At 46.0% G+C, this 16,867-nt stretch overlaps 1 protein-coding gene across 1 annotated transcript in view; it reads left to right on the forward strand.

Moving 5' to 3' along the window:
- Window positions 1–16,867, forward strand: part of LOC144163862 (uncharacterized) — a 162,216-nt gene that overhangs the window by 134,075 nt on the left and 11,274 nt on the right. The window contains exons 8-9 of the mRNA XM_077694540.1: window positions 2,379–2,453; window positions 11,455–11,502. Of these exons, the coding sequence (XP_077550666.1) occupies window positions 2,379–2,453; window positions 11,455–11,502 (123 nt within the window). The remainder of the gene's footprint in view (window positions 1–2,378; window positions 2,454–11,454; window positions 11,503–16,867) is intronic.

A 16,867-nucleotide genomic window follows, 5' to 3' on the forward strand; every position in this document is an offset into this window, starting at 1 on the left:
ATGGAGATCTCATGGCAAAGTACGGAAATAAATGTGAGATGCAACAGCCTGGTCTCCGACAAAGGAAGGGGGCCGCCAACTCTGCTTTTTCTCCTGCAGTGCAAGCTGGGATAGTTTTTAAACAAGAAAAATGTGCACGCAACACCAAGTGGCATAAGGTGGTACAGAGCGTCTACATATCGTGGAACCTCTACATTCAACCGGAACTGCAACTGAATATAATCGAAAGAACTGTAATGCGCAGAGACTTCAAAAAAGTTTTGCAAGGGGGTCTCAAGGCAATAGCTTGTTGGTATTGTTATTATTATTATTGGTATTATTGTTAATAATATTAATATTAATATTATATTCTGGCGGTGTTGTGCCCAAAAATTTAAGGGCTACTTGAAGAACGATAAGTGTAAGTGATCGTTTCTATAAACCTTCATGTTGATAAGGAAACAAAAGCCATCTTGAGTATATACCAGCCAACCTTCCGCCTTGTCTTTTTAAATTTTTTGGTTCTGTACAAGCGCGTTTTCTCTCGGTGTCTGGATAGTTTTACCAAATGACGGCCCTGGCTTTTGCCGGTTTCATTTCAATCATCCTACATAGTGTAATAATGAAAGCCGGAACATGTTATGCGAGAAGGAGCAATGAAACTTGAAGGGAAGCTCATAGAGAGCATTGCGCGTCCTCTATAATGTTTTTATACGTGTTAAAATCTAAACAGTTGCCGGTTAGGCATGCCATAAAGCGTGCCCTTTTGGCGCTGTGCTGTTTTGATGCTGTGCTGTTTTGTCACTGTGCTCTTTTGTCGCGTGCTGTTTTGTTGCGCGCCCTTTTGCGACGTGCTTTTATGTCAGTGCGCTGCTGTCGCGTGCCCTTTCGTCGTGTGCTGTTTTGACGTCACCCCATCAAGAATATTACGAGCCGCCGATGTCCTGGTAGGCTCAGTGACGATTTGGAAGAAATTAAAAGCGCAGAACTTATGAAACAAGTCTTTCGCAGGTGGAGGACGTGACGAATGAATGGATGAATTCTTGGCGATTTGAATCGGGCGAAATTAAAGTCCCCAAGCATGAATACTGGAGCAGGCTGAAAGCGCCTGATGACTGTATTAATTGCTTTATGTAGCTCGTTAGAACTTTTTTATTGCCTTATTCACTCAGAACTCAATTTGTTTCCAAAGACAAGTAAATGTGTATCGGTGATGACGTAATGTTACTTTTACGGCATTAAGTGTTCCTTCACCATGCCTGAGCTTCTGGTCATATCTGTATAATCTGTAACAGCTAGGTCCATCCAAGATCTTGGTGCCAAGAATGTTACGATTCAGCCAGGTTTTCGTTAAAACTAAGATGTCAGGATCGCATGTGTCAATTACAGAATTGAGACCGATGGGCTTGTTTGCTAGGCTACATATGTTAGCCTAACGAACAGATAAGTTAAGTGAACGTTCGTGGCGTAGTATCGTGACCATCACAGCTTGTTCTTCCAAACATATATTACAATACGGTTTTGTAAATAGCGATATGTTTGATTGTAAAACTGTGAAATAGCTTTTCGCCCATTGCACAAAGTTATTGTGATTGTTAACTATCTTGCCAGTGTGTGTATGTTCGTATATACATGTAGGCATTGTACATAGTTTTTTGGTGCCCTGTGTTTTAGTGCAAGCTTTTTTGTGTATTATCAAATAAATGTTTGCTAAGAGACCGTCATCGTGCAGGGAACGCTTCACCTTTCATCGTTTTATTGTCTGGTCCCTCGGCACGATAAGAACGCCAATAATGATTTAACTTCTTTTAAGTGCGAATGCACTTCTTAAGCGACCCTGAACCTGCGTCCACCGGCGATGTCCGCATAGCATACCCACGTGGGGGATTGGCCAGGAATCTCCTCGTCTTCCTTGGCAACGGGGGGAGATGGGCGCGCGCTGCCTGGCCGCTGACGTGGCACATACCCACGTGGGGGATTGGCCAGGAATCGGGCGTGAGAAGGGCTAATGCACCCGCTTAAAGGAGTACTGACACGAAATTTCAAAGCTAACATCCGCTCTAGCAATCAAGTATAACGACAACACAAATAGATGTCTGTGAATAAATGCATCTTTCATTGTAGTTGTGTGTGTGTGTGTGATCTCTCTTTCGCGAACATTACCTAACCGCGCAAATTCAACTCGTGCATTCGCACTTTCACATTCTTCCCCTCGGGGAAATGCGGGGAATTTTCTTGCCACACCGAGCCTCCAACCATTTGGTGGAGCTTTACTCGCATAACGAATAAACTGAGTAGATCTGGCGTCTGATATAAACAATGCAGATAGAACTTATTTTTTAGCAGTGCGCAGTAAGAACAACGGGGCTATGTTTATTTATTTCGTACCTGTCTTCCAGACAGGACGGGTGCTACTATGAAGATTCCGGAGGCAAGATTTGATGAAGTGCTGCGGATTGACACCTATGTCAGGGGTAAGTAGCAACTTTGTCGACTTGTGTTGTTCAAAAAGTACCATATTTGAAAGGCCGCTTCCGCTGCGTAGGAAACCAAATAATGGCGTAAGATTTTATACAGGAGTAAAAGCGCACTCGCTGTATTTAGGAATAAACCATTTTGGTGTGTTGCAAAATGCGCCATTTCTGTTTATACAATATCCAGGTTAAGGTGGCTCTTGTGATACTCCCTTCAATTACCAATCCTTTTATTCGGCATAAACTTTTTAGCTCCTCGCCTGCGGCACCAAAGCAACTTCTTTTTTAAGACGTGAAAACGTGGCTTAAACAGGCCGAGTCTGTAAATACTTTTACAGTACCTAATTATAGGATTTTTACGCGAGGACGAAGAAGCGAGCCGAGGGGCATAACCTTGTGGTTTTAGCTTCCGACTACGAAGGAGCATTGTGTGCGCGCAGCGTTCGGAGGCCTCTCTCGTGACCGCTATGGATATACTGTAAATACATCGTCAGGACCTCTCATTGGTTATGTCCTGCGCCCTGCCACCACGGAAGACGTTTTAGTGGAGGTTGCGGCGTACATCGAAATTCTGGCTCCCAGCTTCTCCACATCACGGCCCCTAAACCGATAGTCTGAAGGATCACGGATCACGTCAGTGATATGGGCTGCGTCTTTTGATACAATCCAGAAGCAACACTTTTATGCTTTACAATATAAAATCATCATTGACAGTCATGGCAGCCGCAAACAAGAAGAATGTGCTCCCCATTGCTAGAAGTAATTTAAAAAAGAAGATACTCAAAACTATATAACAAATAAATTTATGTCTCCTACGTTGTGTTAAGCAGTAAGAATGTGTTTGCGCCTTTTTTTTCGGAACTGACTAGTTTTTACGGCAAAAGTCATGTTTGTGTGAAGAGACAAAAAATTCGGCGTTGTGGTAAGCAGGTGGCCCAGAAATTCCACTCGCGAGCACCGGGCGGCTTTGGAAAGAAAACGCGACAGTGGAGAAAGCGCCCCCTCCCCTCGCCACCCACACAAAAAAAATGAAGGAAGCTCACATTAACGCGTAAGACGTGAAGGTAGGGAAGCTGTACTAACCTTCAAGACAATCACGACGGTTTTGATTCCGTCACTTTCAGCCGAATTGCTTTTTTGTCGACGCCGGAAAGACCTTTACCACATCCCTGTTGCTATAGGTGTGAGTTTCCTCTATTTTTGTGGAAGTGATAATCATTGAACATCAACTTGGAGGGGCGTACGCCATCACGTGTCTTTCTCGTTCAGAGCAAGTGTTGCGACGATTACGGTGAATGGTGTAGTTTTTTCTCATTATTGGCCCATCTCCCTAAGTTTGTAAGCTTGGCTTCACAAACGTGCGCCGGGGACGCTGGGCGGTCGCTGCGAGGCACGCACACACCAGCATCGCCCTTCGCTTGGTTTTTTAACTGTGGACACCGAAACTCTAACAATTTGCTGAACATCTTTGCGGTTAAAAGAACCACTCAGAGCCCCTAGTGCTGCGCGAGCCCGGGCGACTAGCTGCTCCATATCTCGCGAGGGGATCCCATTAGTGTGTCCGGTTTTCATCCGAACAGTCCAAGTGACTCGCGCCGTGTTTCGGCATGGAAAGGGACTCAGATCCCCGTGGGCCGTGAGTTTCTCCGCCACCTGCGGGTGGTGTTTTACGCAATTATGCCGCAGGCCGCAGCACTGTAATCGACAGTGCAAAGATGAAATATAAACTCCGAGAATTTGGTGCTGCTCGGATAGCGCAGTCTGCCTACTCAAGTTTGCAAACAGGATGTACCTAAATGCAAGTATCATAAGCAATGCAAACACAGTCATAACGCTTTCGTATTCAAGCCGCGTAGACAGATTTAAGGGCACGTAGGAGTTTTGGTATGTTAGAGCTTGTTATTATAGGAGATTTTGGCCCCAGCTAGTTAGTCCCACAAGCGCTTTTGTGATGTCATACGCAATTCGTTCTTTGTCACTTTTTCTTGCCTCCCAAAATGACAAAACTGAGCCACCCTGAGTGGCACAGAAATAAATTTCATTTTCCTTCGTCTATTTTTAGGTGATTTTCATTTGACTACAAAAAGAGACTCGTTGATATCTGCTCACCTAGCAGCTAATCTACCGTAGGACACAAAATTAAGCGCGTGCTCCTTCGCCGCGTTTCACCTCTACCTGTACTGAAGTGTAATGTACCACGAAGGGTGAATATTTAGGTGGATATAACAATATAGTTGCGGAAAATCAGGGCTGCGTTTTGATTTTGAACGGAGTGCGTTTTGTGCGCCACCCGTAACATATTTTGTGTGCCGTCTGTGAGGCAGAAAGGCGAAAGGTTTACGGACCGAATAGCTGATGCTTTCGCTATAAAATGTCAGATTTATCAGGTAGCGACGCATTCCGTAGCGACGCATAAAATGTAGCCATGAACTTTCCCTTCTCATTTTTTGCCCACTCCTATGTTTATACAGAGTCTGGACTTCGTGTGTATAGACATTCGTACATCCCAAAGGGAAAAGTTTAAATTAAAGAAGAAAAACATACGTTAAAGGAAACATGCTTGAAATAAGTCGTTTTTGATATTACGGTGCGTGCACTGACAAGTATGCTGGTTCGAACCCAAAAATAGAGCGTGCCACAGAAACACCTCATAATTTCGTGTTTTTCTATATCACGTGTGAAAAAAAGCCTCTTTGTATTCTAAAAACAAATGTCGCCACTTAATGAGCCTATAGCCAACAAGTCATACCACCCCGCGATGACCGGTTATGCCAATATAACAGAAGGTATAACGCCTATTTGGGAGTCTGTAAACATATTCGCTACATTTAGGTATTGCTTGGGACAACCTCTGAAAATATTTTAAAATCAAAATGTCGGTTTTATTTTACTAGTGAAGATCAGTTGGACATCTCAACGAGCCTACGAGATAATACCAAATTACAAAGTAAATGTTTACCCTTTTTCTGCAAAAATTGTGTACCGACACCTACCAAGCAGACAAAAAATTACAAGAAAGCCAGTGCTCATAAGCCATTACAGCAGCGTCACAAAATGGCCCTGCAAGGGATCGATTCATGTTAGTTATCGGGATTATTGCCTGTACACATCTGATGGAGCTAATTATTCAAAAGAATTATGAATGCCTAATTACAAACATTGACGTTTTGCTCCTTGCTCCACTTCATGCTCCTCTGAACTAGAATAGATGTTGTATCATGCACCCGTTTGCCTTTCCCGTTCAAAAATTTTCACAAGGCCACTTGGCTGGGTGTTTAAAACAATAGTGCCTGTTCGGCTGAAAAAACGCGGTGCACTACCACCGTTAATTTAAACGTACCCTGCAGCACTTACCATCGACTGCTAGGAATGCATTCTGGGATTAATTCTATTGTCCCAGCAATCTCCTCCTGCAAGAATTACGAAAACCGTTCACTATCACCGCAACTACGCCCGATGAGAAATCGCGCATAATCGGTCCCTCTGAACTCGACCGCGGACAACGCGACGAAAGCTGCGCGCTCTCTCCCGGTATAGTGAACTAGAATACTTCTATTCTAGTTCACTGTACTCCTGGAGAGGAAGGCGGCTCGCGGGGTTCTTTTCCGCGGCTTTCGATGTATCATAGCCCGCGGTCTTTTCTCCTTTTCTCCGGAACGTGGGGGTCTATTTCCGGTCTAGTGACGCAAAAAAGCAGCAGCATGAGTGCGTGCTCGCACGCGCGCGCTGGGGCTGGTAATAAAACTTTGTTGATTGATTGATTGATTGATTGATTGTAGGATTTAACGCGCCGACGCAATGCAGGCGATGAGGCGCGCCGTAGTGGAGGGCTCCGGATTAATTTGGACCACCTGGGGATCTTTAACGTGCGCCGAAATCTCGTACACACGGGCGTTTTTGCTTTTCGCCTCCATCAGAAAAGCGGCCGCCGCGGCCGGGAATCGAACCCGCGACCAATAAAACTTTGTTGACGAGTGGTCTGGTTGAACGGGAAGTACTAAGCTCATCCCTGAAACTCCGCGCCACTCAAAAAAAAAATACAACGGCCAAACTGTGCCTAAAGGTTCAGGCAGAGAAGAGGTTCGTACACAGCGCCGAATTAGAGAAATCGGCCGCGAAGTTAACCAGTGACAGCCGACCGGACTGCCATGACCTCAATGACGTCGAAGAGGCCATGCGAGGGGTGCAGAATGAGGATAACTGAAGAGAGCGTGGTTGGTTTTTCAGTGTGTTTCACAGCGATTTGCGCGCTCACCGCTTCACGAGCACGTGTAATATTCGGCACAGGTATTCCTGGCAGTGTGATCTAAACGTCGCGCAGGCTTACTTGCACTGCTCAAAGAGTGTTGCAGGGTTTCTTTAAATGCAGTAGGAGGTGATTTGTAGACAATTTGAGATTACCTGTGCGGATTAGTCTGGAGGCTGGAGGCTGTATGGCGACAGCCGTTAGTGGATTTACGCGAATTTATTTAGTAAAAAAATATTTCCAAAGTGTTATTCCGTTTTCTGCATCCTCCTGGCGAATTCTTCTGGCATATTCTATGAGAGGAACCCTTTCGCACGGGCTCGACCGCGCGGACTAGGTAGCTCGCCGACACACCGACAAGATCAGTCGGCCGCCCGCCGGCTGGTCATCGCAATGCGATATGACCGCCTATTAATAGATGAGTCAGGGAAGATTTTTATCTGAATGAATGAGGCTTGATTGTGTCACTTTTTTTACCGTATTAAGTTTTGTGAAGTCGGTTATTTCAAAATAGCCTCACACTAGAGCATAGGCGCTACGGATATTGGCTGACGACGCTTCTCTGACATCGCTTCACTTTTGTTGCAAGCTGCATATGGAAGCGCGACTCGAATGCTTTCATGCAACGTAAGTTAAAATACACCCACAAAAGAGATAACCAAGGAAATCCACGTAATGAGGAATTCAAATGAATCGAAGCCAAGGTAAAAGTCAAGCTAAAAGAAGCAATTTTCATAGGGTAACTATGCTCGGAGAAAACTTCATAACGTAAATTATGATAATTGCTAGTCGTATCCTGTTTCTAGCGAGGTAATGACGTGTCATCTTACCAAACAACTAATATAGCTATGTTCTATACTCCTCGTTAATTACTGGCGCATCTGTTAACGGAGGCACAAAATACTTATTAGGCAGAAAATAACTATATTTTTCCTTATGTTGGTAGCTGTGCTAAGCAATATTCTTCTGTCTGCTATTCGTCTACCAGCATCCTAATCTTCTTTTCGTCGCCTCGACAGCCGTGAAGTTAACTCCCTCGGTGCTACACTTATAAATCCTAGGGCTTCTGTAAGCCGAACATTTCCGTTGTGTTAATTTGGATCGATACACTCGCATTTTAGCATTAGGTGCCGCATAGTTTCCGTTTCCTTACTGCGGAACACGCATACACCATAATTTTGTGTATACTTCCCCGTAAAGCTCTTTGCTCGCAAGCAACCTGCTCTAGCCTCAAAAAGCAAAGCAGTGCTCCTGGAATTATCGAAGAAATTTTCCTTTCTTATGTCCAATTTATCAGTTGTGTATGTCTCTAATGACGTTTTAGCTTTCATTTTATTTATCTATTTATTCATTTCTATCTGCCTTGCCTCGTTTTTCATTCCCTGGCTGTCTTTCATTCTGCACAGTTATATCCGTCGTTAGCATTCATCGTTAGCATTCTAGTGTTAGCCACTGCGTGTACACGCTTTTCATGTACAGGTACCTAACAACTTATCTGTCCACCTACGTTGATCTATTGCTCTCAGCATCCTCTCACAACATATTTTGCTCGGCGTTTCTCGAACTTCAAACGACGCCCAGACCATACCACCCTGCACTGTTCGTTAGTTGTATTTCCGTGTCCACCAAAGGCCAAACGGCCTACCGTTCTCTCGTTTCCTTCAAGGCGTGCGAGAGCGTCTTATTTTAAGCAGAGTACTGCATTCGGCAGTGTGAGATGCGGAAGCATTACTCTTTTCCACATTCCTCTCACTACTTATTATTTGTTATACCCCTACAGAGCTCCATTCTTCATTATAGCTGCGTTTCGCTTTCTCTTAGCCTTAAGTTGCTCCTAGTGAGTTCTTAAGAAGCTGTGCCCTTCGTTTATCCATACTCCCAAATATTTATGCGCCTTGACTCTGGGTAAATCGACATGCTGGATTGACAGCGCCTCAGTTCTAGTGACATTGAAAACCATTATTGCCGATTAATTTTCCTGCGCTAAATTTTAACCGGAGGTCCCTGGCTTCCTGACCGCTAATATTTATGAGCCGTTGTATATCGGTGTGGTTATCAGCTAAAATAACAATGTCGGCTGCGTATAACGTTCCCAGAATACACTGTTTTCCACTTTGCCATGCAGCATATTCCTTAGGTTGAATACAAACTGACTTCTGGTTTCTTTTATAACCCTGCCATGTAAAGCCTGAACCGTATTGGGCTCAAAGGGCATCGCTGTTTCAGTCCTCGGTGCGTGTTGTCCAGCTATGCGCATTTCTGCTCTTCCCATTTCAGGTGCACTCTATCAGCTTTATAGATCGCTATAAGGAACTGTTTTAACTCGCCGTTTAAATCCCTGGAGTTTCAGCATTCTCCTCAGGAGGTCCCTGCTCTCATTGTCATATGCCCCTTTAATGCCCAAAAACGGTCCGAGAAGTTTCTCCACCGCTACTTCGGACCGTACAGAGTGCTACGCTGAATCAGTGACGTAAACTACGAGGTCATGCCAGATGGAACTGTGCAGACGGATGAAGCCGTACTTTGCGCGGTAATACGGCTCCGTCATTAGTGTTATCCAGGTCTTTGTTTCTGTTGTTTTTTTATTAAGGACAAACAAAAACTGAATGTGTCCCTGACTGTGTTTTGCGCGTATAATAAGGGATTTGTGTGTCAGTTCTTAGACTGAACTTTTATATTCTTTTTTTTTCGTTAGCGTAGCGTTTTTGTTTGATTTATGTCACGTGCTCCCTCACGTCTGGTCTTTATGATATAGCATGCTCGGTATATGATTTGAAAGGCATCGAGACGATGCTTCTTTGAGGAGGGGAGTAATGCCGCATGCTTCCGGAGATGTCGCAAAGTGGGCCTCGTTGCACGCGCAAGAACCGGCTGCAACCGGCAGCGCAAACTCGGCGCCGGGGGTGCGAGCTTGTCTGTGTTCGCCAACGGAGGCGCGAGCGCACGTGCACTGCGAGGGGGAGATCACGCAAGAGATCACGCCAGGGACGCAAGCAGTCGTTCTCGGAGATCGAACGAGACGCAAGGACCTTTTCTCGTTTCCTCTCTTCTTGTTCGGGCACAAGTTCGCCCTAAATAAAAGTCCTTTCTTTACCGTTGTGTCCTATCCTACGTGACAATACTTTTAGGAAGGTCGACATATTGAGTTTCGCGTAACCGGAACACACTCCAAAATTTTTAAGCGTATAGGTACAGCAGTTCGGCGGGATGTCGGTATTATCTAATAGGCCTATTGATCTGTTCGGGGGTAATTTCAAAAATCTTTCTAACGAATCAGCCATGTCGTAGGATGAATTCTGATATTCGGTTTTGTGCTTTCAATTATTGATGTTTGTCAGCAGAAACGAGTCGGATATATCGAAGAGCTGAACTTAATCTGAGGAATATGTTACAACAGAAGATATTTCAACATCCAAATTTGTCTGTAGGTGTTTGTTACAGCGAATTGAGGGAAGTGGTTCTTAGAGATTTTTACGGGTCACATACATAAGCACGAAGTTCTGTAGAGAAACAGCGGAAAGGTATTAGCAGAAGTTTGTAAAAACATGTCGTTTATTTGCTCCCACAAATGTGGGATTCGTAAAAATGCAGCTTTAGCGAGAACTATGCCATAAGAGACATATGCTTTAGAGATGTGAAATGTATAGGTTGAGACGTCGTATTTTGGTGTCGACGAATCAGTCGGTTAGCCAGTCGGCGCCCGTCGGTCAGTCGGTCGGTCGGTGTGCCGACTTCACATAGTGCCTTGTATAGAGAATAGTAGCTGCACAAGCTGACTGGACAAGCTTTTTGTCGTTTCGGTCAGCATTCTTGCCTGAAAGCAAGTGGCAGGCCAAAAAAGGAAGTTTCAATTTCAATGACGATCCACCCTTTTTTACGGTATTGGTAAAGGGTGGACGTAAAAAAGAATTCCTGACGCACATTTCTGCGCCGGGTCAAGGGATAGCTTTTTATTTATAGTTACCCATACGCTGAAAAATATTTTTCATTTTCACCCTGCTCAGGTGCTTTTTGGTCAACAAAAATATAATTAGCAGCACACGAGAGATCATCTGAAGGAATAGGTGGCTAAGGTTTAACAGTCTTAAATCTAGTAATCACCAGAACAGCAAATGCCACCCATACTGTGTATCGTGAGAGTTTGTACTTGCTCTGGAGGTTTCGCGGGTATCCGACTAGATCATGTAGTGGGTGCTTGGGTTCATCCTTTCGCTTCCGCTTAACGGCGCTCACAGCGAGCCGGGCGGTCGCCATCGATTCCGACATTGTGCGACCGCGCGCCGGCCCAGCAGCTGTTAAACTACAGCCTTGTTATGTGGTTTGCTTGTGCTGAAACACAAGCAAGACGGCTCAACCGGCAATGTCAAGCACGGAAGGGAATCTCAAGCTCGACCGGAAATGTCGAGCAGTCAAGCACAGAATGAACGTTTCTTCACTCGTCTAGTCACGTGGTACTACTGCGGCGAGGCCTCGAGTGAGCGAAGCGATAAGAAAGCGCAGCTTGCGCGCCGGCGGCTTAAGACGAGACGTTTCGAAGTGTAATATATTTTAAAGTCTTCAAAGACGTATCGTAGTAAACGCTTCGCTCTCTAAAACGAATGATTCGTGACTTCATCGTGAAGTCCGCCGGAGTGTGCTTCTGTGCTTCGATACGGGAAGATAAAAGAAACATATCTGTTTGTGTTGTTTTACCTATTTGGCATATTGTTTCTGTTGCAAGGTGTGCTGAATCGTTGAATGTTTGTTTTCTACCAGGACACATTACGCTGTACTTATATGAACCCTTCAGCCCACCTGACAAGGGTAAGTGTATTACTTTCAGTATTTTTTCCGACGAACCTGCTTTTCCTTGTCCATTATTTTCTTTATCGATTTCCCTTTAAGAATTAACGGCAGACAGCCAGTCAGAACTCCTGATTTTGCATTTTCAGCCGGACAAACCCATCCCCTGAATTTGAGGCTGATGCAAAGCGTATCATATAAAGTTCTAGTATTGAGTGTTGACGTCCTTTTAGAATCATGTTTGCATATTATTTGCTGGCAATATATCTTTTTTGTGGCAGAAGGAGCAGCAAATGTCTTAAATATGCCTTGCGTAGATGTCTATGAACAAACTGAACAATTGAAATAGAAAATTGAAATTGACCACAGACAATGTGTAGACATGAAATTATGAACAGCCTCTGCAAGGTGAGAAAGAGAAAGACAAAACGTTTAATGAAACAACAGGGAAAGGGTAGAGGAGAAAGAGTTAGGAGCGTTATGTGGCCATCCTAGTCCGGTAGGCCGTGTGCTGCATTTGCCATCCTCGCCCGAGAGATCGGGGCCTCCTGGTCTTCTAGCTGGCAGCTGTGCAGCACGCACTCCCACTGCTCAATGGTAGGGGATATGGTGGTGGAAGATTGGGGGGCACATCCAGACAAGATAAGTAGTGGTGTTATGCTCATCGCATTCCGGGCAGTTGAGTGGGTAGTTAGTAGGAGAGGTGTGGTGGAGATGGACGTGATTGTACTACGTGTTGGTTTGAAGTCGGCGCCAAATGCGGGCGTCTGCGGTACGAAGGGAAGGGTGGGGAGCGGGATAGGCGCATCGGGTTGCTCTATAGTGGTAGAGGAGGTCCGTGTAGGTTTGAGAGAGGGGCGTAAGGGAGTTTGCAATACCAGTAGCGCTATTGTCGTCTTCTAAGAATGCCCGGTGAAGGATAGCTCGCGCGGATGCGTGTGCCACCTCGTTCCCAGTGCGGCTGGGTGTCCACACTATGCGGGCATGAGGGAGGGTGGGGTATTGGGAGGGGATGGCCAGGGTAAGAGCCAAGACTCGTCCGAGTGCAAAACGACAGCAGGCACCTCGGGAGTCAGGCAGAATTGTTATGCTGGAACCTGCATCTTGGGTTATTGTGAGGGCAATGGCGGCCTCTTTGGCCGTGGTAGTAGAGGTTGTGCAAACAGTCGCCGAGGTTGGGAAGGCATTGTCGAAGCGGGCAACAGTAGCGACGTGAGCGGGTCGTTGAGGGTAGGGAGAGGCGTCCGTATAAATGGTGGTCGGATGGGTGCCATATTTTCTGATCAGGCAAGAAACGTGAAAACGGGGTATGACGCCCCGCACACTTTTGCGTACTGCGGTTTGTGACGTCACAATAGTTGATGAAGGCAAGACCGCATTGGAGAAGCACCTATCAATGTTTTCCTCAAATAATCAGTTCTTCGGTCGTTGAGCACGTAAAATAAATGAAAAATAAAGCTTTACGTGCGTTCATCTTATTCACAAAACAGAAACTACAGCTTCTAAACATTGCGAGACAGGCCGTATCCTTCACGCTTGAGGCGAGCATCATGTTTTCACTTTCGCTTGGAAAAAGACGTGTTCTACGTACTTTCGTGCGCCATTAAAGAAGTCGATAATCTACGATGATGAACGCTCGAGCTTCCGCAAGCAATAAGCCCGCCACGATGCGGCAAAAAGAACAAGATGTTTAAGCAACCCAACTGAGGTTCAAATATTCCGTTCTCACCGTGCCAATGTTTCTATCAGTAATGCGTGCCCGCGCCCTATTAGCACCTTATCGCTCGTGAGAGGTAAACGGGGTAGTTACCTTGTGAACATCCGTTCGCCGCAAGCCGCTGTTGATGATCCGTAAACGCCCCATAGCTGTACGTTTAGACCCGTGGTCGCCGTGCAGGACTACTCAATTCTTATGTTCGCTGACCGTAATATTAGCCAGCGGTTTATACAAGGAGCGTACAAAAAGACATCTTCACTCTCAGCTTATCCAGTTCCAATGCTGGAAGCGCAGTGTGCCGTCGCAACTGATCGCATGTCACTGAATCACTGTTTACCGCGCCGGGAAGGAGCCAGAGGGCGTGAGCCCGTTGAGCGGTGTCGGACAACGCTCAGAGGTACTACCTGTTGTATCCCTCACAGGTGTTTTGACTTGAACAGCGGGCGAGGCGGTTTGTTGGCATGGGCAGCACTTTTATGTAGAAAAGGATTTTGCGTCCAGCCGGGGGAAAATCAGAAAAGACCAAGCCAGCACCGTCGGCCAGACGAACGCTTTCGGCGGCGGACACGGCTTGCAGATGTAATAGGGACCGCGGACATCGGGAGAGCGCATAGACTGCACGGATGCCTTGCTCCTAGTTCGTGACGCAATTCCTACGTAACGAAAAAATATTAGGGAAGCGGTTGAGAGCAATGCCCGCTTTCTTCGGTTATTTCACAGCAAAGAACACGTCGTTGCTCGTCGAGCAAAAGCCCAGAGAGCTACGAAACGCCTGATCTTCCACTTAAAGGAACATTTCATTAAACCTTTAGTGTCTCTTTGAGTTCTTCTTTCGTACTTTGAAGGCAAAATCAAGAAGAATGTTTAAGACTGATTTACTGCTACATACGTATTTCAATCTCTCCGTTTTCGTTTCTTCATCTTTTGTAGCAAATAGTGCGACGTGCAGGCTGGCCGTGATTCACACTGCAACTTCTGGCATTTAGAGCTTACCACTTCGCGCAGCTGCTCTTCACACGTGTCTTCCAGTTCTCCGGCCACGAGGCAGTCATTAGGCCAACTTTTGTATTATTTCGGCAGAGTGCGAGGCTAGCGTATTGGTCAGCGCACTTAGATCGCACTCTCGCGACCAGTGTTCAAGCCAAATATGAACGGAAATCTACAGGTGGCATTTTGGTTCTCTTTGCGTTGATCGACTACGACGACGGGCTCTTATCGTGTTTGGTGGGGCGTATAAGGCTGCGCCTAAATACTGAAGGCGGCGAAAGCTTGGTTTCTTACTCACACGCGTATCTTACCAGTCATTGGTTGCCTGTAGCCAGAGCGATGGCTGCTCGCTTGACTCAGCGGCCATTTTTGGTAGATTTAGTATGGCGGACAATAACTTTGTAATATAAGAAATTCGCAATCTCAATTCTTTATTGATCTAAAAGGCGTTCTCTTCCCATCTTGAAACTTCCCTTCCTCTCATAGGCCGCATTAAAAATACACGAAGCATAAAAATAGCCCTACGTTATTCAACGATTTTCACACTGCATCTTACATTCAAAGTTTGGCGGTTCGCTTGTTTTAATAGAACACACTCGAAAATATTGCAGAACAACTTTGCACGAATGCACCCATAGTGCTATGTAGTACGAGTTTAAATGGAAATTGAGCTACATCACTAAATTTCGCCCTACGTCTGGGGTTAGGATTTGGTTCCGTATTATGATATTGTTTCACCCGCCATCTATGCACTTCTAAATTGCTTTTTTGTTTTTTTTGGGGTTCATAAATATTTGCGGTGCTCAAAAACATGACCGGCTTTAAGAAGACTTGTTGCATCTAGCGGCAATTTGTTCACCATTCTCGCCCCATCAAGGTATTTTGATCCGCAAGAATATTTTACCTCCCAGGTGTACCATGTGCGATAACGGCTAAAGTGGGAAAATCAGTGTTAGCTCATAATTTCGAGCATTGAGTACGGTTGTATACGTATGTTCGTTGGTTGCGACAGATATACATGCCAAAGCAAGTGTTACAAGTCAGGCCAAGGCAAACAACCGTACCACAAACTTTCTAATTAGCATAAAAAGAACAACACCAACTGCGTTCTAATTGAACCGGAAGCCATTGTTTGCAGAAGCAGTATGTAATGGATCTTTCAAGCTGTTATGGAAACCAATCGGAAATGAACAGATTTGAAATGCGCACAGATTCTCGAAAAAAGGTAACGTTTTTAAACGCGTCCAATTACATAAGCAGTTGACACTGTTTTTTTAAAAGATAGTTGGCGCTCCTTTCCAACCGCAATGTTTCAAACATGGGGTATTGTAAAACGTTCAGCCGAGAACAGTTGTGGGGTCATGTATGGCTTGAAGTCAGATAATTTTTATGCTGCTTTAATGGAATCCTTGGCGACAAAAAGGGTGTGAAGGTCGTTTTTGCGTTTCACTATAAATACTGTTCTCCTAAATCTAAAGAGGAAATGTTTTCATATAGTCTATGCATCTTACAAAGGGAAATTATTCGTCTTTTTCGAGTACCATCTTAAATAACGTGTGTTAAAGCCTCCATCAAGAAAACAACCCGTTACACAGTAACATTCTTTGATATCATATTGGTGCCAGGTAGACCGGTATTCACCAGTGGCCGGTTATTGAAGCCGCGGTAGAAGTGAGCGCCGCCGAAGCAAGGGCCCGAACTACACGCACGCCTCCATCAGCGTCTTTTTCATCTTCCCACCTTGAAGATGTTCCCACTCAGCGCTTTTAGCGTACTCTTGTGGGAATATTGGGCCTAGGTGGACCGTTGTGGGAGTCAGGGTGTTTCACCACGCCCGGAAATGACCCATTCAAAATGCCCCAGAGAAGTTCGCGGCGCCCACAAGGGAGACGCCGCGATGGGTTCTACTCACCGACCAAGGCGAAGACAGGTTACAAAGGGCCACGGTGAACGAGGAGATTTATCGGCTGATGGGTACAGCGCATGTTGATCGCCTCGACAGGGCTAAGAACTACACTGTATCAACGTGCACCTCAAGGCCCGGCCTCAACGGGCTGCGACGGCTGAGGCGACACGTGGGCTGCCGGAGAGGTTGGACTAGGCGTACCTCGCGCGTCCGATTGGGGTCAGTGGTCCCGCTTCAAACGGGTGGTGGCGAGGGCGTGGACTAGCCGCATTTTCCGGCGTTCCATACACTCTATCCTCCATCTCCTTTCCAAGCACGAGAGCCAAGAGAACGTAGAGCAAGAGATACCCGCAAAACGTGCGTGCCGCGGGTATAAGGCGCGGGGAGAAGGGGCAGGTTCCAGAGTGAGAAGGAGCGACTACGGCGCCGGGGCAGTTGGAGCCCGTGGGCGCGTAGGCCTGCGAGGTGACCTCACATGCGGCGCGGGAAAGCGCGCTGGTTCGAGGGCCACGCTCGCGGGAAGAGGAACAGGGGATCAAGCGGATCCTCACACCCTTTACAACGAGCCTATCAAATGCCTCGTGACAGAATTTCCTCCTGTAAGAGCATCGTCTTGGTCTACAGCCTACAGTTCTGCTCAGGGCACAACTGTAGACTGCGTACGGTGGGGCTTTAGACGGATGATATGGACGATGTCATTTTTCGGGGGGCGGGATGAGTCAGACGGAGACAGGGGTGACTTCATAGTTCACCTCAGTCACTTGGCGGCACACGCT

The sequence above is a fragment of the Haemaphysalis longicornis genome, unplaced genomic scaffold (assembly GCF_048455015.1).
Source record: "Haemaphysalis longicornis isolate Haplotype H1 unplaced genomic scaffold, Haemaphysalis longicornis Haplotype H1 scaffold_13, whole genome shotgun sequence".
Classification (NCBI taxonomy): Eukaryota; Metazoa; Arthropoda; class Arachnida; order Ixodida; family Ixodidae; genus Haemaphysalis; species Haemaphysalis longicornis.